The sequence below is a fragment of the Camelus ferus genome, chromosome 3, assembly GCF_009834535.1.
Source record: "Camelus ferus isolate YT-003-E chromosome 3, BCGSAC_Cfer_1.0, whole genome shotgun sequence".
NCBI lineage: Eukaryota > Metazoa > Chordata > Mammalia > Artiodactyla > Camelidae > Camelus > Camelus ferus.
Window position 1 is genome coordinate 31787918 of NC_045698.1, and position 22529 is coordinate 31810446.

Below are 22529 nucleotides of genomic sequence, written 5' to 3' on the forward strand. Positions count from 1 at the left end.
GTTATTTTTACCTTTTATAAATTTAAATCTATTTGGATTCAATTTTGTTGCAATCTGATAACAATGGACTTTACTCAATTATTTTAATTGATTAATACTCTTTATTGTATAACTCATTATATATAGTTTATATTCTTGGTTTTTGTTGTCTGTGGCATTTTTATTATATATCCACAACCATAGTTTCAAAATTGAACTAACTCGATTAATGGAATTCTCTCCCTCCCAAGCAAATCTTTCTAGCTACAGCTCTAATTCTTAAAGACCGAAGCAAAACGCTTTCTCTCTGGGTCTTCCATACATTGTTTTTAGTGTCATATTCCTGTGTAAAAATATTGGATAGTTCAAGAAGTCTTAAGGTGGAGTCCAAAAATAAATGTGCTTCAAGGGAACCACAAACCTCTTGAAATCACAGACAGAAATTTTGTGAATAGAAGCACTTTCCCAGGCAGAAAATCGACAGCTTTCATTTGATTCTTAGGGTGTTCTCTAGGCCTAGAAGCCTAAGCGTCACTGACAGAAATGGACAGTCACGAATGATTAGTAGAATCAGTAATCACAACAAGTAGAATTCTGGGGTTATCTATATTACTCAATACACATACAACCATAACTAAGTGATTTTAGCACATATTTCTGCTATTTTATGTATTTTTAAAAGTACATCTGAATCCCAGACAATTATATTATTTTAAATCTTTATTTAAATCTTTAAGTCTATTTCTAATCTTCATCCTAATTCACTTACATGATTATTCAACACCAACACCAAAGTTATTGCTCAGAACAAAGAACCTTTTTAAGAATAAGTATTTCAACAATGAATGACTCTTCTACAGAAAAAATAAAGAATACTCATTCTCCTTAGAACTATTACTCATAAAATCTTCAATATTCATTTTCTCAGCCTCTGCTCATATCTCTCAAATAACCAGGATTGTATGATTTTTAGTAAGGTATATTTTCTTTTTAAAAAATAACAAGGCTAACACATTCCAAGGGCAATATATGACATCTGCTCTAAAATGACATAAAAAAAGATCTGTTCTTAAACTGTATTTCTAAACAACCATTTTTAATAGACTATTAAATTTTACAGTAAATAATAGATGTTGGGGATGGAGAGGTACAAACTTCCAGGTATAAAATTAAAATGTCACAGGGAATGTAGCATACAGCATAGGGAATATAATCATTAATATCATAACAACTTTGTATAGTGATAGATGCTAACTAGACTGATCACAGTGATCATTTCGTAATGTATAAAAATATCGACTCCCTATGCGGTACACCTGAAACTAATATAACATTGTAAGTCAATTATGCTCCAATGGGTGGAAAAAAAAAACTGACCACAAAAAGGAAAATGAAAGAATCTGGCAAGTTATGAATCATCTTATTTGGCTCAAATATAACATTATCTGATTTGAAATGAGATCCCAAATGGTTTTTGCCATTTTCTGAAGAAAATAAAGATTAATGGGCAAGAGTATATGCAACTCAATGCCATTAGAATTTTCCTAAAAGCTATTTCTAAATGGTCAACACAGTGGCATTCTATACCAACTTAGAAGATAATACTGTTGTATCTGGAAAATCTTGCCGATAGAAGATGTATTAGAAGTTTCCCAGTGCTTATTGCCTCAAGAGTGAACTTATTTCCTAGAGCACCCACAAAATCTGCTGAGGCACAGCAGGGCTTCTGCTGCCGAGACTTCCCTGAGGATATAAAGAAACCAGAACAGCACATCACTTACAGGGCCCAGCCTTCACAGACACAGCTGCTTAAGGAATTCTGAAGATTGTCACGTGTGTACTTAAAGGATATTCTTCTTTCTCAAATAGTTCACACTCTTACTTCTGTTTCAATTTTACTTTCATAATAACAGCTAACACTTACATAGCATTAAGAAGCAGACCATAATTTCTAAGCACTACATATCTAGACACTATATACTCATAATACAGATATAAAATATGTATCTTCCCCACAACCCAGTAAGATTTATATCTAAATTATTTTCTCTATTTTATAATTGAGGAAACTGAGGCCCAGATACTGGGATTTTAACCCAAACAGCCTTGCTCCAGAGTCTGTGTTCCTAACAAAACTGTAAGTCACCTCAAAACATAGTCTGTTTTAAAAAAGTAAAATAGTATTGAAGGATTGAAAGAACACGTAAGCTTTGCTCCATTCCTTTCACTCTACACACCCACTTCCTTAATTCAAACACCCTAATTGTTTCTTTTGACGTTTAACTCATATTTCAAAAGGAAATTGATACATCAACTTTAAACCCTACTAAGTTCCAATTATGGCAGATGAGGATTTAGCTTTTGAGAATACCCAACCTTCCTCTACCTTTCCCCTGTCCTCCCAGAATAACTGGACAATAATCTTTGCTTCAATCAGTCAACCTTGTTTACATTATTAGGACCAGGTGTTATTCCCTGCTGAGCCAATTGTTTTTTCTTTTTCTTTTTTTATACACCTGCAAATCATTCTGCAGTTGATAAAGGTCTTTTGTTTATTCGTGTAGTCAATGTAATGGATATTTATATGAAAGTTGTAGATATCTGGTTCCAGATGATCTGTGCAACACCTATTAAAGTACTTTTCAAATGCTGATGTTGAAGGCCTTTCTCTAGAGCCCTCTGTCTAGACTGATTTCCTTCAAGACTAGCTACTCAAGAGTACTCTTTCAAAGTTCTTCTGTGTTGGATCCCATATCTCATCTTCTGCTTCACGTTATTTAGTGTAATTCCTTGTTTTGCTGGAGCACATCATCCAGTAGCTTTGTAAGACAGGATATGTGGGTGGTTAGTATCAGAGTTCTTGAACTCTGCATGCCTTTATTTAATCTTCATATTATGGCAGGTTATACAGTTCTTTCAGAAGTCGCTTTCTCTCAGAACTTTGTAGACTTTGTCACACTATCATTTAGCTTACAGTATTTCCCACTTCTTGGTATGTAACTTTCTCTTTGAAAAGGTTTTGTTTTTTTTTTTTTTTTTTTCCTGATTCAGTAGTGTTCTGAAGCTTCTGTGTGATAACCTCTGGTGGGGTTTTTCCTTTTATGGTGCTGAACACTCTGCTGAGTTTCTCAGAAAAGACAGTTCACTCCCTGCTATCTGGAAAAGTTTGTTTCAAATTTCTCTGTTAATTCTGTATACCCATTTTTCATACTATATTCTTATCCTGGAATTCTTTTTATAGACTTTGACCTTATAAATTATCCTTTATTTTGCTTATGTTTTCTATTCTCTTTTTCTTCTTTTTGCTCTAATTCTAAGGGTTCCCTATACTTTCTGTATCAACTTACTACATCCTGGGTAAACTTTCATAGCATATTGTCTTTATTGTGCAGATAAAATATTTTCCAAAAGATATCATTTTTAGCGTATCTTTAAATAATGTTGAATTTCCCATTATCCCAAATGCTTCTCTGCTCTCTCGACTTTCTTTTGCTGTTTGGTTAGTTTTTCTCTTTTCTGATGAAGACTTTTCTCAAAAGTCTTGTAATCTTTTGCTTTCAGATTATATCATACAATGTAATACCAAAATATACATACGGTCCCTATGTACATAGGTGAGGCTTTTAGCAAGGTCATTAGGTAACAAATAAAAAGAATTTTTACTGGAAGACCTTGAAATGTCTCCCACTGGAAATATTCTTCCCCAGTTTGCTGCCGGGGAAGAACCGACCAGATATGAGTGTTCTAATGTTAGGATTAAGAGTTCTGTTTTCACTAAGGAGACCCTTATTTAAGCCTCCTGGTTTCAGCCTGGTTTTCCTGGAAACTATTTCTTAACTGGTCCTTTCATGTCCTGAACCCTACTATGGCTCAACGATGAAGAACTGTGCAAGAAGAATAACTTCTCCATTAGCTTTCTATTTTCCAAAATGCTCTGAGATCCCTTGTTTTCTTTCTCCTCTTTCTTCTAGTCATCTGTGCATCTTTGTGTTTTTTCATATTACTTTGGGATGGCTTCACAAGGGAGCAAAAACAAACAATTAGGTGTAACAATGTTTCCCTGCAGGTTTGGAGAATGATTTATACTGTCAGCCTTGTTTCTTTTTAGGTGAAAGACTGGAGTGATTCAAAGAGCTGAACTCCTGGCCCAGTTCTTACTGTCTATCTATGTCACCAGGTTCATGCTGCTTCATCTCCCTGAAGTTTCATTTAGTCATTTGTATACTGGGCAGGAAAATGTAACAGTTGGGGCATGTACTTGCAGGTGGCAGCAGGGAGGAGATGCCAGGCATTGCTGAAGGCAAAGAAAGCTTTCTTCATCTGAGTTTACTAATGCTAAGAATAAATGTGGTATACTCTGGTTGGACACTAATTCGTTGTCTGTTCATTCCGTAATACTTTTTAAAAGTCTGTTATGTTGACCCAGCAATTTCACTTCTAAGAGAAATGAAAATACATCTCTGCACACACACAAAAAATGGTATAGCAATGTTCATTCCAGCAGCATTCATTAAGGGCAAAAGCTAGACACAATCCAGACATCCATCAGTTGAAGGATGGATAAATAAAATTTGGTATATCCATACAATGGAATGGCATTCAGCAAAACAGAAATAGAGTACTGAAACATGCTACCGTACAGAGGAAACTTGAAAACATTAATGGTAAATGAAAGAGGCCAGTAACAAAAGAACACATATTGTATGATTCCATTGATATGAAATGTCTAGAATAAAAAAAAGATTTAGAGAGGCAAAAAATAGATTAGTGGTTGGACAGAGCCGTGGAGGGAGGAGGAAGGAGAAGATAGAAACGAGTGCTAATGGGTCTGAGGTTCCTTCTCGATAAAATTTTCTAAAATTGATTGTGGTAATGGTTGCACAACTCTGTGAATGTACTAGAAAATATTCAATCATACCCTTCGAATGAGTGAATTGTATAGTAGGTGAATAATACCTCAAAAAAACCTGTTAAAAATAAAGCCTCTGAGAAAGCTTACTAGGAAAAAAATCTATTATGTGCATTTTTTAAGGCATTAGGAATATAAAACTGAATACTATTAATGAAGTCATGGAGCCTAAATTCTAGTGGAGGGACATACATAAAATATAATTATAAATTTTGATGAAACAGGAGGCCCAGACAGAAAATAAAATGGAGGTGGAGGTGGTGAAGGTGATCACCATGATTAAACTGAAATCCAACTGACCAGGAGAAATAAGATATGATGCAGAATGATGAAAAGTGAAAAGAGAGTTGCAAACAGTGGAATTAAATGTCACATCAAAATCTCTGTGCTAGGAGAGAACTTAGCAGATCCTAGGAGCCGAAAATTCACCCAGGTAGCTGAAAACTGAGGGAGTGAGTGGTGTGTGATAATGGTGCACAGACAGGCTGAAGCTATGCAAGCTCTTGGAGCTCACGTAGGGTCTATCAAATGTATTCTAAGAGTTGTGGGAAGCCCTTAAAGGGTTTTAATCAGTGTGATAACATTACTAGACATTAGATAACATAATGTAAGATCAGACTTGCTGCTCTATGTCCTCTGTGATGAAAAGAATGAAGGACAGTTTTGACTTTCTATTCTAAAACTCCCTGTGTATATCTGAACAGGAACATCAACCTTAGTGAATCAACATCACTTATAATTTTAAGAAGTGTCTCAGCTGGTGGCAGTATTAATTGGTAAAATCAATATGTACAGAATCTCCAAAATGTTCATAGCCAGTATTTCTATTCCCTACTCTCTGCTCAGAATATAATGAAGAGTAACGTTTGCAGCAGCACTGTTTATAATACTGAAATACCGGAAGCAATCCTGAACGTTCAAAATTTGTAAACAGTTGCTAACTCTATGTGTGTGTACTTGGCCTTACTTCTTTAGAGTTATAATTAACATCTTGAAAATAAAAACCAGGTCTATGTAAATAAGATGGTCAAATTGTAAATCTAAAGCATGCATAATTATACTACTTTGCTTTAACTGAGTAGTTATTTCTTAGGTGAAACGGTTGAAGAATATTATGAGAAAATTAACAAATAAAATTGAAAAGGGTCATGAAATGAATTTTTATCACTCAAACTTCGGTGAAATGTGTCAGATAAATGAGCAATTATCATATGTCCCTTGTATACAGATGTCCCTTGAATAGTTTCTCTCTCTCTCTCTGTCTCTCTCTCACACAGACACACAAACATACACAGAATAGAGCCAGGAAGGTTTATTTTGCAAAAACAGAAAATTCCAGGATGAACCAGGGAGCATCACCATTTTCCTTGATTATTTTTTTCTGGAAAAAAAATGTTAAGTTGTCCATCAAGATGCCTTCACAAAGAAAATTATTTTTAGGAGGGAAGTACTTAGAGTAAGTGAAAACAGTCTTTTTAACTAGTGCATGCAGATTTTTTTCTTCATTACCACTACCTCTGCTCCTAAAATATATGGTGTCAGCTTAATTCATAGTTTGCTACTTCTGTACCCAAAATGACAAAATGAAAATTTATCACAGACCCCGAACATGTTCAGCACTCCTCATGCAGTGCTAACAGTCTGCCATAACTTGTACTATACTTTCAAAAAACTCTATTTCAAAGTCCTCATCCTAAGCCCAATTTTTGTCTCCAAGTAGTTAAGTCAATTATCTGAAGAATAATACTCAGAATGGCAAAGTGCTCGTACCAAAGGCACAGATATATTTTGCTTGCTTCATACTCACTTTGGGACACAGGTTCACTGAGCGCAATAACGCAGAATAACTGACACTACTGAAATTGTTTTCTGGTGATATTTTGGTGCTATTTTGGTTTGTGGTTTTGTATCAAGCAGATATAGTTTAATTAACTTCCGTTAAATGAGCCTACAATAACAAAGATAAATAATACATGGTTCCTATGTATTTAAAATTCTTTCACTATTATTCAACATACAAATTTGTAAATACAAGTCCACATAATTAAATATGAATTGGTAAAAGTGTTTTTGCCCAAAGACTCTTAATTTACACCAAGTCCCCAAAAGTAGGTTTAAAGGTAAGGTTGCTCAGGAAAAAAAATGGAAAACATCCTATAATATTTTGATAGTATAATCACTATATTTATTAAGTGCAATTAACTAATGAAATATTTAATAAAATTTGAAGTTTTATAACTTACACATATACTAAGAAAAAATAATTGAATAAATTCGTACTTCCAAATCTTTCCAATTATTCCACTTTAACTGGGCCTAACAATTGCTAAACCAATAAGAACTTAATTGAATTTAAAAGATATAAAAAGTTTCGCCTAACAGAGAAAAAAATAAATTCTTATGGTTAATTTTGGCTCTCTTTGATACGGAAAGCAAAGAAAAGGAGCATTGCTGGGAGAATACAGAGTGCATTCAGCACAAAGATAACACAACAGTAGGCTAATTAGTCCTTAAACCCCAGAAGGCTGAATTGTTTTCTCATGAGAAGCTCCTAGAAACAAGCGGTCTCTCTCTGACTGACTGTAATATGAAGGAAGCCTCCCCTCACTAATGAACACATCAGTGACCTCTGACATCAGCACAGTCGTGGCTGCAACATGAGGCAGAGGCAGCAGGCCAGGACCAGCAGCATCTTCGGGACGTGACTTCGGTCTCTAGGGTCCTTGTATCCTTACGACACAATAAGCTTTTCACAGTTACTCACACTAATTGATGAAAAGCAGTGGAAGAAATAATGAGTCAAGATATAAAATCTTCTCCCTTACCAGAGGCAAGATGTTGGCTGGCAATATATATGGAATTGGAACATTATTTTTAAAAAAGCACTTATGTAAGCATGATCCAACAAAATAACGTCAGAATCCCTGAAACGGCAAATAGTTTGTTAATAAATTTTTCTAAGATAAATTACTCACATGATAATAACCATCCACAGAAGTGTTCCAAGTAGTCTCTCAGTTCATTTGCGTGATTATATCATAGTGAAGGACTGGCTATGAAAGCACAGTGTTTGGCCAGGGTCATTTTTTTTTAATTGTTAAATGAATGAAAAGTACAGTTTTAACTAATAAACATATAATCACTGTTAGTAACCTCAAAATCATATTTAACCTTCAATTAAATATTTATGTGGGTATGTTGTTCACAGGGAACTCAGTAAGCCCAAGACCATGTCCTCCCCACAGAAAAATCAGTGTAAGTTTACTTTTTAAGTAACTATATTTTCCCTAGTTTGGGTGACTATATACCATGGTATAAACAAAAGCATATGATATTTTTACTCAATTCTGCAGCATCCACCCAGTTATTTCCAACAGCACTGATAGTATTTGACTCCTCTTCGGTCCCTGAAGGTTTCTAACATCATCCTCCCCTGAGGAGGAAGGGAAATACAGCGCCTCTGCCCTACTTACACCGGATGTAGGAGAAAACTACCTGCCAGCCACAGCAACAGCACTCCTGGGCCCAGGCCGGCGAGAGAGGCACCGAGCTAGCTCTCTGGGAGTCTCAGGGCCAGAACAGCCTGCCTCAGAAATCAATCACCCTGAGAAGGGACACTAGATCATTAGCCGCAGTGTTACAGTCCTGACGTGCCCTGGAGCGGCAGGGCCGGCTACACTCAGCAGTGTGGGGCTGACCAAAGAGCTGACCGACCAAACTTCCCTGGTCATGCAAAGGCTTAGGGTAGTGAAGGGAAAAAAAAAAGTAACAACAACAATAACAAAAAACCTGGGTATCTTTAATTTCTGGTATATTCCCCATCCTCCATGGAAATATATTCTTAAGTGTCACTTTCCAAGTCACTAAATCGTTACTGAACATAAGTTTGGCATTGTAAGCACTTCCCTTAAAGTGTCTTCATCAGGAAAGGGTCCGAGGTAAACAGATCATGACCATAACATTTCTATTATCTGGGTGATTACTCTCATACTGCTTTTCCTTCAGGGAAAAATAGACTGCCAGAATTGTTGTCTTTCTTATTTTTGCTTTTTTGCATTACATTATCCTGACATGTCATAGATTTTGGGAAATCTTATATTGGTATTGAGATCATACAAAAACATTAATGATATAATAAGATTTAAATATCAACATATGCAAGCAAGTATTTATATTATTTCTTTAGTTTACTGTTTTAGAAAACTGGTGTAAACAGTAATTGTGCATTTCAAAATTTATTTTTTTCAAATTCTTTCCAGTTAAAAATCTAAATCATAGCAGTTGTTTAATTTATATCTGTCATCTTCTTTTTCCAATTATGCAAGGGAATATCAAATATTCCAAACTACTACTCCATACTGGAGTTTGTTTAGAGTTTTAGCTCACTTTTTAATCATCTCTCTTTTCTTTGAAATGCATGATAAAATTGAACTATCAATTGATTTCAATTTCTTCTCGTTTAGTAGTAATTTTTCATTTTAAAAGAGACATTTTGTCTCATATGAATTACTTGGGAAAAATGTGGAGAAACTTTCATTTCATGAATTTCATTCATTCAAAAGATTTTGGCACACTATTCCAATTCCTGAAAGGTGGCCCTATGTTTTTATCTAGTAAGTGACAAAAGATTAATTATTTGATCTATGTCACCATTTTGAAAAAGCATAGTCTTTTTTCACATTGTTCAAGAAACAAAAGTATCATATGTAAGTAACCATTTGAGTGTGAAATTAAATAAACAAAGTTTAGTATTTTATTTGCATGTAAATATTGAACCACATATATTTCTGGAAATACCATGCTTACTTTTGTTATTAAAACTGAAGTCTGTTTCCATGTAAAGTTTTTTTTTCATGAAAAAAACTGTAATATGGATTGCAATATACTTCCATTGAAGATTGAGGTAGTGATAGTATTCAACATTTGGCTTCAACCTTTAAAATTCTAAAGAACATGACAATATTAGAACAAGGTCATTCATAAGTTTACTTCTGTAAGTATCTTTCTAATGGAGGAAATATGTTTGATTATTTAGTAGATACTTTTAATATGAACGTTCTTTCAGTCAAACTCTTTATTTTCCATGGACTATAAATGTTGTTAGTTTTTCTAAGTCCTCCATTGGACTTTGCCATGTGTTTTTGCAAATAATAGCCTTAAAATTACACACTTCCTAAAACCCATTCACTCGATGCATAAATAATGGAAGTACTTATATGCGTGTGTATATATATCTCAGAGAAGGTGATGACAGTTGCTCCAAGGTTTCCTGTGGAAGGGGTGTGGGTTTTTCTACAGCTAATGTCATTCAGTACTGTGGACAGCTCCCATTAAGGTGTGGAGTTTAAGGCAATTTTCCTTAGTTTCTAAACATAATTCAAAACAATGCTTTTTTATTGCTATGTATGTTTACTGTTTAATAGCCGCCTATTAAAACTGCTTAGTTTGCACAATACTCTTTTTGTTGATTCTTTTTCTTTTTCGAACCAGTTAAGCTAAATAAACGGATAAATCCACTCTGAGAGGTAGGTGTGGGTGTGTGTGTGGGTGTGTGTGGGTGTGTGTGTGTATGCCTGTGTGTGTGTGTTTAATTAAAAGCCCAACCTTATTCAGGCGCTAATATAACGTGAGTGCAGGGTGTTCGAACGCTAATAAGAGGATCTACTTCACGACCTTCACTTGATAATCTCTGAAATGCTTATTTATAACCGAATGAATATTTGCGCGACAAATAAGATCAGGAAACGTCTTAATTTTAATTCGCCGAAGCAGAGTTTCCCTGACAGCTCTCCTGCCCTTGTTTCTGAGCTGGAAAACTGAAAAGAGATTTCTGAAATAGACTACAGCCAAGGTCAAGAAACGGTGTCCCTCTGTTTCAGGAAGGGGGCTCTGGAAACGCCCCCTGTCTCCGTTTCAGGAACTTGAGGCTTCCTGTCACGCTCCTGCCCCACCTGGCAGCGCCAGCTCCACTTAAATCTCAAGTCTGGGACTATCCAAGCGCAAATTACCCTTCCTCAGCCTGCCAGCCACTATTCTGAAGAAATGCACTGAGGATACCCAGTGCCTATAAACAGATGAAAAACAGATTAACACTCCCCAGGGACGACAGAGGCTGGAACGGCTAGGACCTGTGAGTCACTGTCTCCGGTCGTCCCATCCTCTCCTCACCCCAGGAGCGCTCTTTTTCCCCTTTGGAAGGGACCCACTTCTTGGGGGAGCAGTGCGAGGAAGGGTGGCACCCCAAGACGACTTTCTGGCCACTTCCGTAACACTCTCATCACCGAAGTAAAAGTTTCCCCGCACAACTTAGCATCTTTCCATTCGGTGGTCACATGGCCTTCTTTCCCGATCTGGCCCCAAAGTTCCCAAGGCAAAGGAAGAGAACCTCCCTGGGGTTCCCGGGCAACAGGAACTAATTAGCCAGCCCATCCTGGGTGGAAACTAGTTGGAGAAGAGTCGAGACCGCCGCCGGAGTAGAAGCCTCCGGCAGCGCCACCCGCCGCCCGCCCCGCACCCCCTCCCCGCGAGCCCCGGGGCGCCCCCTCCCCGGAGCGGGGAAGCGCGTTTGAGGGCGCGCCCGGAAGGGAGGGTGGGGCGGCGACAGGGAGTCCTCACCTGAAATCACTGTAAGGGTGGATAATCCAGAAGCCTGCAGTTTTAACCCTTTCCTGCTCCTTCTCTACCGCCTTCTGGCTCCCAAACATGCGGAGGGAGAATTTGTTGACCCCGGGCTGCAGCATGGAGGTGAACTGCCGCTGCATGAAGCCGTACTGCCGCCGGGGCCCCTCGGCGTCCTCGAAGCCCCCGGCCGGGTCCTCGCCGCCGCCGCCGCCGCCGCCGCCGTCCACCTTGAAGCACACGGAGTTGCCGTGCTCCTTCGCTCCGGCCCCGCCGCTCCCCGGCGGGGTGCCCAGGCGCTTCTCGGCCGCGGCCGGCCCCCCGCCCGTCGCGGGCGCCTTGGAGGGGAAGACGCTGTTACCATCGTCCCGGCTGTTGGACGAGTTCAGCTTGCCGCCTCCTTCCATGCCCGGAGGACGCGGCCGGCAACGGCGCGGGCTCCAGACTCGCCGGCCGCCCGGCGCCGGGGACACGAAGCGGAGGGGGCAGGGGCCCGAGCTGGCGGCCGCCGAGCCTGGCTGCCCGTCGCGGCGGCGGCGGCGGCGGCGGCGGCTCCTGCTTCCCGCCCGCGCCGCTGCTCGCTGCGCGCCTCGCTCCCGCCGCCGCCGCTGCCCTCAGTGGCTGCGCTCCGGGCTCCGGCGCGGCTGGTGCTGAGGCTGAGGCTGCCCGAGCGAGGCTCCGGCTCCGCTCAGCCCTCGCGCGCCAGCGCCTCCCCTCGGCTGCCCTCTGCTGGCCGGAAAGGGACTCTCCCCGCCCGCACACGGCACGCTCTCCCTCCACTCTAGCTCCACTTCTGCCCAGCGTGACATTGAACTGGGGAGCCCTCGGACACATTTATTTGTACATTTTGTGAGAGACTCGGTATATGTTTGCACGAAAAAGGAGAGAGAGGCAGAAAGACAGAAAGACTGAACTACCGGCTGTATGTTCGTCCAAGAGAAACAAACATCCCTGAACTCATTGATACCTTGTCACGTTGTCTGAACGCCTGTTTGAATGATGTTACAGATATAAAAAGGGGGAGAGGCTGGCTCTGCGTGCAGAAAATTCACCGTAAAGCTAGATGTACATAAGAAAGTAAAGTTTGACTGGATGATAAATTTCATGAGTAGACGCGAACCTGTGGGGGTGGGGGAGGATACACGTGCACTTGAAGGAGAGAAGCAGAGAAAGAGGCTACGTTCTGTGTATCCCAGGGTAATCAGCTGCTTGGGGTTTTTCAGATGAAGCCTTGCACCTAGGGACAAACAGCTGACCTCCTTACACTTGTCCTTGTTTATTGTCTCGGAGCTTCTTAAGCAGAGGATGGGATGTCTTCTTTCCCAAGGCCACTCACATCAATACACATGCGAGCAGGTCTTCCAGCAGCCAATACTCAGAGAAAAGTGTGTTAAGGAAACCTCACCAGAACTGACCTATCTTTTTATGTTATGTAATCAGTAAAACACACTAAGGGGCGTGCGTGTTGGTCAGTCTTCACCTACGCCTCACCAGGATGCCAAGATGTCTTGGAATCTCAGCAGAATGTAATCACCATTTCAGATGGGGGAAAGTATTCTCAAATGAAACTTACAGCTTGCTGCTGATGCTGAAGAAAGCATTCTGAGAGTCTTCTTATTCCCTTGGTGTCTTCCAAACGCACTGGATTAGCTAAAGGAAACAAGACTTGCTGCCAAACTCACCAGTCACTCAGCAGGGCAGCCCTGAAATCTGAAGAGCTTCAGGACTTCCAAATGTCCCCAGACATCTGTTCCAGATACAAGCATTACCTTCCTGCCCACAGCCTCTTTAAAGGAATTCCTGCCCTGCCAAGAGTCTCTGATCTCATGGGTTCCTGTTGCTACAGACACATTTTAGGGGGAGAGGAGTGGGTACCTCAGGGAAGGAATCTGTGACAAGCTGGTGACCAACAGCCTAGCACAAAAAAAATGAGTGGGGCCCATTAAGGTGCTTTCCTAAAAAACTGAACAGCGATGAAGCCAGTTAACAATAGGAAAGGCAAGGATAATGCCTGAGGAAGACAACTGGATGCTCTCATGAAAGGTTAATGGAGGCTGAGAAAGGAAGCAGAGAACAGAGAAAAAAGTCGAGAGAAGCAGAAATAAGAAGCCCGTAGGCCCAGCTGGGTTCTAATTCTGTAAGGCTCCCCTTCCCATTCCACTTACCATAGTCTAAGCTAAATCTCCGTGTTCAGGGAGCTCCACCCTGACTCAGACACCATCTGTTTTCAACTAATCAAAAGCCAGAACCTTAAGAAATAAGTATAGGTGGCCAGATTTCAATGGTAAGAAGTAGAGGAAATACGAACAGTACGTGCTCTGATCTATCAAAGTAGGGACTTTGGAAATCCGAGAGGTCAGATGAGGATACCAGGTGCCAAGCGAAGAAGGAGGCCAAAAGGATGGATAAAAACCAACACTGCCTAAAGCACAATTCTTCCTAAGAAAGGCCCGATCACTCAGGCAGCTTCTCTTTATTAGACTAAAGATGTTCCCTACTTTTCTCCCATTCTGCCTGCTTCTCCAATCCCTCTATTTTCAGGCATGAGTGTGACAATGTATATTTTAACATAAATTTTAAATTTTATAATAATTTAAAAATATACCATCTAAAATGTTATGCTGAGTTTCAGTCACTTTCTCTTTTCTTCTAGCCAATCCTTCCATTTGTTCTGTTTCAGTTTAATCTTAATCATGACCAGGCAGTTATTTTTGTCAGAATTTTTCTCAGTTTCAATGTCTGTGTTAAACTAATATGACAGAATTACTGAAAAACAACTTTTTGAAATAGAACAAAGAAATGTCTAAATAGGATCACAAATTGTTCACTGGTTGTTCTAGATACAGCTTTTAGGCCATTTTCATTCATTCAAATTCTTAAAAAATATATTATTTTTTAAAATTTAGAGAATGTGTATATTCTATCCATTTATTAACTTAAATTTGCCAGCAATAGAAAAAGTCAAGTTTCTTTACTTTACTTCTAGCTGTTGATTTAAAGTCATTTGGGATGTGGACTTACATAAAAAGCTTTCTTAGAAAAAAAGTGAGAACTTGTAGATTAGGACAGTGTGAAAGCTATGAAAGAGTGAAGTAATAAGAGACAGACAGAATTAGCAAATGTGTTTCAGGATGTGACTCGATCATGAAACAACTTCCGTGGCTAGCACAAATTTCTTTCATTGTTTAATTGCTCTGTTTCTGAATTCATTGAATGAATTATTAGTTTTTGATCATGGAAGAAATTAGGGACCAATTATTTGCTGAGAATGAAATTGAGGAGATAAGATAGGAGCCATTTGGGCTCTATTCTTCTCTATCTACTTTCCTATGGTCATTTCCCCCCCTCCATCATCCTATCCCATCTCTACCCACTCTAGGCACTTGTGTATCATACCCAGGGCAGGCCTGAATGTTAAGGATAACCTCTCCTTGGCATGTTTCCATGTCTGTTCATTGAGAAACTATCTCAGGCTGAAATCCACAGGGCTATATAAGAGTGGGGTTTTTTTCAGTCATCTTAGAATTAAATAGGACTACTATCATGTTTGACTCTACGTCATTAGATGTCCATGATGTCTTGAAGTGCCTTGAACTTCAAAAGAATGTGATCTTTGAGGTCTCATCAGAGAATATCAATTATGAATTCATTTCATGAGAACTGTCATGTCAGTAGTTATAATGAGTGTTGTTCAGTTCATACAGAGATCACGCATCTTTTTAAATGCTCCTTGTTTCCTTTAATACTCTGCTTAAGATCAAATTGCAGGCAGCAGCAGCAGCAGATTAATATGAAACTAAAAACCTTCATACAGCAGAGGCAAGCACGTGTGAAATGAGACAAAAAAGATAGATGGGCAACTTGAAGTTTGGAAAATTATTGGAAAATTCTCAGTGAAACTTAAAGGTTTAAGGTATAAAAAACATTTTAGTCCCCTTACTAGGATAGAAGAATATGGTAAATATGCATTTCACATGTAAGGAAATAAAGCTAGATCCGTCTGTGTTGAAGAAGGCAATGGTAAGGAACAGTGAAAAGAATAGTTGACCACAAGCAACTTCACGGCCCCTCTGTGTCTTATGCACTGGGAAACTTGATTATCTATTTGGAAAGCACCTGCCAATGTCATGCTTAATGTGAAACACTAGAGCTATTAAAGTCAGAACAAGACATTCAGACCCAGCATGTCTGCAATATGTAGTATTTTCAGTTGATAACATCACCTCCCTGAAAACCCAGAAGTATCAACTCTATAACCATCACAATTAATAATAGGATTCAGAATAATAGAATTTAGAAAGTTGATACAAAGTAAACTTGGAAAATTCACTGAAGGTGAAAGGATGGAGAACAATATTCCGTGTAATAGTAACCAAAAGAGAGTAAGGTTAGCTATACTAATATCACACAGGATAGATTTTAAATCAGAAAGTTATAAGAATATACTTTCCCTGTGCTATAAAGTAGAATCTTGTTGTTTACCTATTTTATATATTTTAATTAGTATCTGCAAATCTCAAATTCCCCATATATCCCTCCACCTCCCTTTCCCCGCTCCCCACTGATAACCATACTTTTATATATATATATATATATATATGTATATATATATATAAAATGAAACTATGCTGCACACCAGAAATTAACATAACATTGTAAACTGACTACACTTCAATAAAAAAGTTGTGAGACAAGGAAGGACATAATATATTAATAGAAAGTACAATACAGTAAGGAGACATGACAATTATAAACATTTATACACCTAGTGACAGACCATCAATATATATGAGGCAAAAACTGACAGAATTGAAGAGAGAAGCAGACCTACAATAAATGCTGGGGACTTCAATACTTTACTCTCAATAATGGATTGAACAACTGGAAGTAAGAAAACAAAGGATTTAACACAATAAACCGACTTGATCTAACATACACATACAGAACAATTCTCTACAACAACAGCATACACATTCTTCTCAAGTGCACAGGGGACATATTCCAGGATAAACCATATGCTAGGCCACAAATTAAACCTCAGCAAATTTTAAAAGTTGGATATCATACATACTATCTTCTCTGACCACCACGGGAAGAAGTTAGAAATCAATAAAAGAAATAAAACTGGAAAATTCACAAACTTGTGGAAATTAAGCAACACACTCTTAAACAATAGATCAAACAAGAGGTCACAAAAGAAGTTAGAAAATACTTAAGATGAATGAAAACAAAAACACAGAGTACCGAAACTTACGGGACACAGCGAAAGCAATGCTAAGGGGGAAATTTATACCTAACTTTACAAAATAAGGAACTAGAAAAAGAAAAACAAATTAAACTCAAAGTTATCAGAAGGAAAGAATAACAATGATTAGAGCAGAGATATAGGAAATAGAGAACAGGTAACATTAGAGAATATTAATTAAATCAAACGTTAGTTCTTTGGCAAGATCAACGAAACTGACAAACCTTTAGCTATATGGAGAAAGGAAAAAGTGAAAGGTTTAAATGACTAAAATCAGAAACTAAGATGGAGACATTACTACTGATTCTACAGACATAATAAGGATTATAAGAGAGTAGTATGAACAATTGTATGCCAACAAATTGGATAACTTAAATAAAAAGGATACATTCTTAGAAACCCAAAACCTACCAAAACTTAAGTCATGAAGAAACAAAAAATCGAAATAGACCTATAACTAGTAAGAAAATTGAATCAGTAATTTTAAATTTCCCAGGAAAGATAAGCCCTAGACCTCATGCCTTCACTGGTGAATTCCCCCCAACATTTAAAGAACAACCAATACCAATACTTCTTAAACTTTTCCAAAAAAAGGAAGAGGACAGAACATTTTAAAACTCATTCCATGAGTCTAGCCCTACCCTGATACCTAAGCAGACAAAGCATAAACTATAAGAAAACTATAGATCAATATCCCTTATGAACATTTATGCAAAAATCCTCAACAAAATAATAGTAAACCAAACTCAGTAGCATTTTAAAAGGAATTATACACTGACCAAGTGGGATTTATTCCTGAACTATTTCAACATATGAAAATCACTCAATGTAATATACCACAGTAACAAAATGAAGGAAAAAATCCCACGAGGTCATTTTAGTTGATGAAGAAAAGGCATTTGACAAAATCCAACACTCTTTCATGATAAAAACCTTGAGTAAACTAGGATAGAAAGAAACCACCTCAACATAATAAAAGCCATATATGAAAAACCCATAGCAAACATCATTTAAATGGTGAAAGATTGAAAGCTTTTTTTCCAAGATTAAGAGCAAGATAAGGATGCTTGCTTTCACCACTTTTATTTAACAAAGTACTGGAAATTTTGTTTTGTTTGTTTGGATAAGTTTTTGACTATTAATTCATTTTGTCTATCACTATGCATTTTACTTCTATAGTGACGATCAGAGTGCGTGATAATTATTGATTTCCAACTTTTACCTTAGAGTGTGAGCGATCTTAGTTATATAACTTCCGGTGTTAATACAGCTTACTCTGTGCTGGGCCCTGTGCAAGGTTCCTTACAGATATCTCATTTTAATTCATCAGGCAGATATTGTTTCCATTTTACATGGTAGGATGGAGAGTTCATTAACATAACAATTTGACATAGCTTTTATGTGGCAGAGCTACCTCTTAACCATGTTCCATCTGAGTCTAACGCTTCCTGTGCCCCTAACTGAAATGATACACTTCCTATTTTAATGATAGGTAGGTAGGTAGGTAGGTAGATAGATAGATAGATAGATAGATAGATAGACAGACAGATAGATAGATAAGATTTTTTTTCATGCTCACGTTTCTTGGCATTGAAAATTATTAAATGTCTCATCACCAGATGAATGAATAAAGAAGCAAATAAATGAACAAGACAAAATGGAGTTAATAATTTGCCAATACTGAACTGATGAATTTTTCTTTCCTTCTTAAAGTCTTGTTCTCTTTTAACCTTTCACTTCCAAGGCCAAACCTCATGACTCATTGTCTGAGAGAGAGGAGGTGGGGATTGTCACCAACAAAGAGGCCATTGAACAACTTTGGGTCTCAGAGCTGATTTTCTCCACATTTTTAGCAAGAAACTTCAGAGAAAGTCTGGAAGCGAAGTTGCATACTATTATAAATGAGACTATTATTGTTTTCGCCTCTGAATCAATTAGAATGCATAAGTTGGGTTAAAGAAGGTTAAATTTTGTGATTCTTGTTGACTCTAGCAATGGACAAAACCCTACATTTTGGGGTTTTGTTTATCTGTTTGTTTTGCCCCCAGCCCTTCACACTCCAACAGTGGCAATTACTTTACACTAACCCATTCACGTACCTCATCTTAAGATGTTTATAAATGGAATGTTTTAATTTTAAAATAAATGGCCTACAATTAAGGATAAAATTTTATCTGGAAAAAAGAGGATAAACAATCCCACAAAAGGACAAAGCTTTAACCTCATTGGAATTGAGAAATGAATTAAACATCCCTGTATTCTGGAATATTGGTGCCCATTTACAGAAACTTTTTTCTTTATTATTATTATTAAAAATATTGGATATAAATATTTTAACATGCAGGAAAGAGTTTTCTGTTGATTGTTTGTTTGTTTGTTTATAATCCCTTCCTTTGAGTTAGTCCCCTTTCCATTCAACATGGTTAGGATCGGGCTCCAGTCACTGGACCCTGCTACCCCTTCTTCCCATCACAAGTGAGGGTGCTTGACTCAAAGCCAGGCCATGGAAGTTATTCTCCCAGAACCTGAGCTCTTCAGCACAGACTGAGAGAAAGTGGGCAGTTGCAGCTGAGTTTTCCACAGTAACAATGTAGAAATTCAATCCCTAGATTCTCCTCCTACAGGAATTTCATAGAGCTGCCCTCATTTCTGTCTCAGTGTTCAGATCTTCCTTAAATTATGTGTAACTCTGCACTGTATATTCTTTATTTGTCCCTCCAGATTTAATCTCTGTCCTCTTCTTTTCTCTCTTTGCCACAGAGGCTGATACCCATGGACTGCCCCTCACCAGGGCTCCAAAAACTCTGACCTCTCAAAGCCAATAGGAAGGACCAGTAGAAAATAGAAAGGCAGGAGGGGAAAAAGAATTGGGATTTTATTCCCTTTGTGCCACCCCCTCCCTTACCATGGTTCTGTCTCAGGCTGATTTATTCTGTGGACACAGCTCCTACAATCTTCTCAATGGCTATAGCTTCTGCCCACTTCAGTAATAATTGCCACTTTAGGAGCAGTGATGCCTTCCTGCTGTTCCTAGTTCCCACGCGGCTGCTTCACCATCCTTGTGGGTCTCCTTAACTCTGCCCATATTTCTGCATGCCATATCTTTCACTAAAATATCTTCAGTGAAATCTGCTGAGTATGCCACCTTTTTCTTGCCAGGATCTTGACTGATAAAACTTGCTAATATATGTCTAATACATTCCTTTGTCAGAGTTGGCATCTGTTTCCCACACCAAAGGACCCACAGATCCATCGACCTATCTTTTTGTCTATCTACATTAATCAAAATTGTTTAGTTTGCATTATGTGTATATGTGACAAGTATTAGCCAACTTTCTATGTATAATTCAATGTGTTCTCTAAGAATTATTCAGCAACACTTATCTTTAGAAAAGTTTCTTAACCTACATCTGCTTTTTGGTAACAATCTTTGTGAAACATCAACTATAAACCTAATATACATTCTCCTGTTCAGATTAAAAAAAAAAAAAACACACGGTTTTGTCATTGATGTCTCGTTTCACTTCCATCTTATACCCAATCTGTCAACACTTCCCATTTTCTCGACATTCTGAATCTGATCTCTCCGCTCTACTTTGCCTCCTTATAATTTAGACTCAGACTCTACAGCCAGGGTGAGTCATTTACAACAGAAGTCAGGCCTGGTCATCCGTCTAATCCCAATCCTCTCAGGGAACGACTCTCCCAGTAAAAGCTACAATCGTGACAATGGCCTCCTAAACCCTGTTACCGCTCTGATCCCATTGCCTACCACCCCTCCCCCCCAAACTCTGCTCCAGCCACACAGACCTCCTGACTCTTCTTCAAACCTCCAGGCTCACTTCTACCTCAGGACTGGCAGATGCTGTTCCATCTACCTGCAGTGTTTTTCTCACATGTCAAACAGCTGTTTTCTGGAGGTGATCTTCTTAGTAAACCTTTCCTGATCACTTTGCATGAAAGGCACCCCTTCCTATTTCTCTCGATCTCTTATGTGCATTATGTTTCTCTTCTGCTCTTAACATCAAGTAACATGCTCAATATTTTACTTCTTTATTTATTGATTGTCTGTCTCCCCAACTAGGATGTAAGCCCATAGGCTTTATTCACTGCTGTGTCTCCAGCATTTAGAACAATGACTGGTACCTAGTCTTATTCAATAAATTGTTTTGAAAAAATGATATAATAGACTCGTTTTCTTCCTTCAAGGTAAGAAATTTCCAACAAAAGATAACTAGTCTTGTATTAGTAATTACAAAATTATTGAAATTTTTATTTTTAATACAACTGACTAAAGGCTTAAGGAGATCCTCTTACCAGGTAGAAAAAAAAAATCACAGACTATTTCTCTATCTTCATCTATATTTTCTTTGGAAACACCATATTATAGAACTAGGGTCAATTCATGCCAAATCATATAATAGCAATAAAATTATTGAGTCAATTTTATAATTGAATATGATTCAGATGGCAATGCAAAGGAGATTGACTCCAAATCTTAGATTTAACAATATGATTTTTCTAGAAAAAAGGAGAAGAGATGTTAGTTATCATTACATAAACATTAAATTTAATTTGGGTAAGGAAAGTGCTATTTATGAGTAATAGCTTAAAAATGTTTAACTTTTCTGTAGAAATAGAAGTGGCAGTTTATTATGGCATGTATTAGAAGTAGATGGAATTAACAGTAGATTTTATTGGGGTCTTTAAATATGTAATAAATGAATGAAAGGTCCTTATTCACCAGCAGCCTTGGAGATAGTTAAATGGTACAAATCAGGTAACTCATCCTGAGCCATTGCTTGACTAAACTTCTCAGGAATAGTGAGGCTTGGAAATAAGGCACAGTAATCATCCTAAGGGTGGTCCAACGAGTAAGAAACTCACAGAATCGTGAAGTACTGGAGCCTGAAGTGGATTTAGGAGACTCAAGTACTGGCCCTAGAGGTCAGTTGAAATAATTGGTACTATGGATCACCAATTAATGAAAAACACTTTTTATCTCTATGGGGTGAGTTGACTTTGGATGTACTAACACAAATTGGGAGTGTTGGAAAGCAGTGCCTGGAAAACGGGTCGATGAGCCATCAGAAGCCCACATGGGTGAAGACTGAAAAGCTCCTTAAGGAAACTCATACTAAGGACAGAAGCAGGCATCATAAACTGTAAGCACTAAAACGGCCCCAAGATAAAAAAGGACGTAGTGATTCTCAGGCAGTGTTAGTGCCTGTAGATCAGCTTCACCCCTACCTGCCCTAGTAGACGTCAGCGTATCCCAGGCAGAGAGAGACTAAAAGAACTGCTTCACTAGCATGCACCCAACATAAGGGAAATGGATTGCTGGGATGCTTATATCAAAGCATAATGCTAGTGGCGAGAGGATGGCCCTCTCTAATATACACTGACTCACATATACTCATATGTACGCTAGCCACACGCACGGCACCAGCAAGAGAGATATGCCCTCTGAGAGGAAGTAGAGACCACAAGGTCCAATCAGTGACGCCCTGTCTGCCACACACAGGCAGCTCGCCGCAAGGTCTTCCATGCCCCACGCTCCCCGGATTTACTGAGGGTGAACTAATCGTGCGCACGAAGGCAACACCCTTGGGGACTCTCAGACATTTGTGATCGAGAGAGAGGTGGATAAGAGCAATGAACATCTGAGTATTTCTGAAGATAACCTCAGATTTACTCACTAGCTACTAAATAACGTGGAAGTTTGTGCTACCTGAGGAGTGGCTTTTCCTCCTCTCAAAATCAGGCCTATCAAGAAAG

The 22529-nt window shown here is 38.4% G+C and overlaps 1 protein-coding gene across 1 annotated transcript in view; it reads right to left on the reverse strand.

Annotated features, from left to right (window-relative positions):
- HCN1 (hyperpolarization activated cyclic nucleotide gated potassium channel 1) overlaps window positions 1-12045 on the reverse strand; it is a 325260-nt gene extending 313215 nt beyond the window's left edge. The window contains exon 1 of the mRNA XM_032471845.1: window positions 11504-12045. Coding sequence (XP_032327736.1) covers window positions 11504-11913 — 410 coding nt within the window. The 5' untranslated portion in view covers window positions 11914-12045. The remainder of the gene's footprint in view (window positions 1-11503) is intronic.
- Between the last annotated feature and the right edge of the window lie 10484 nt (window positions 12046-22529).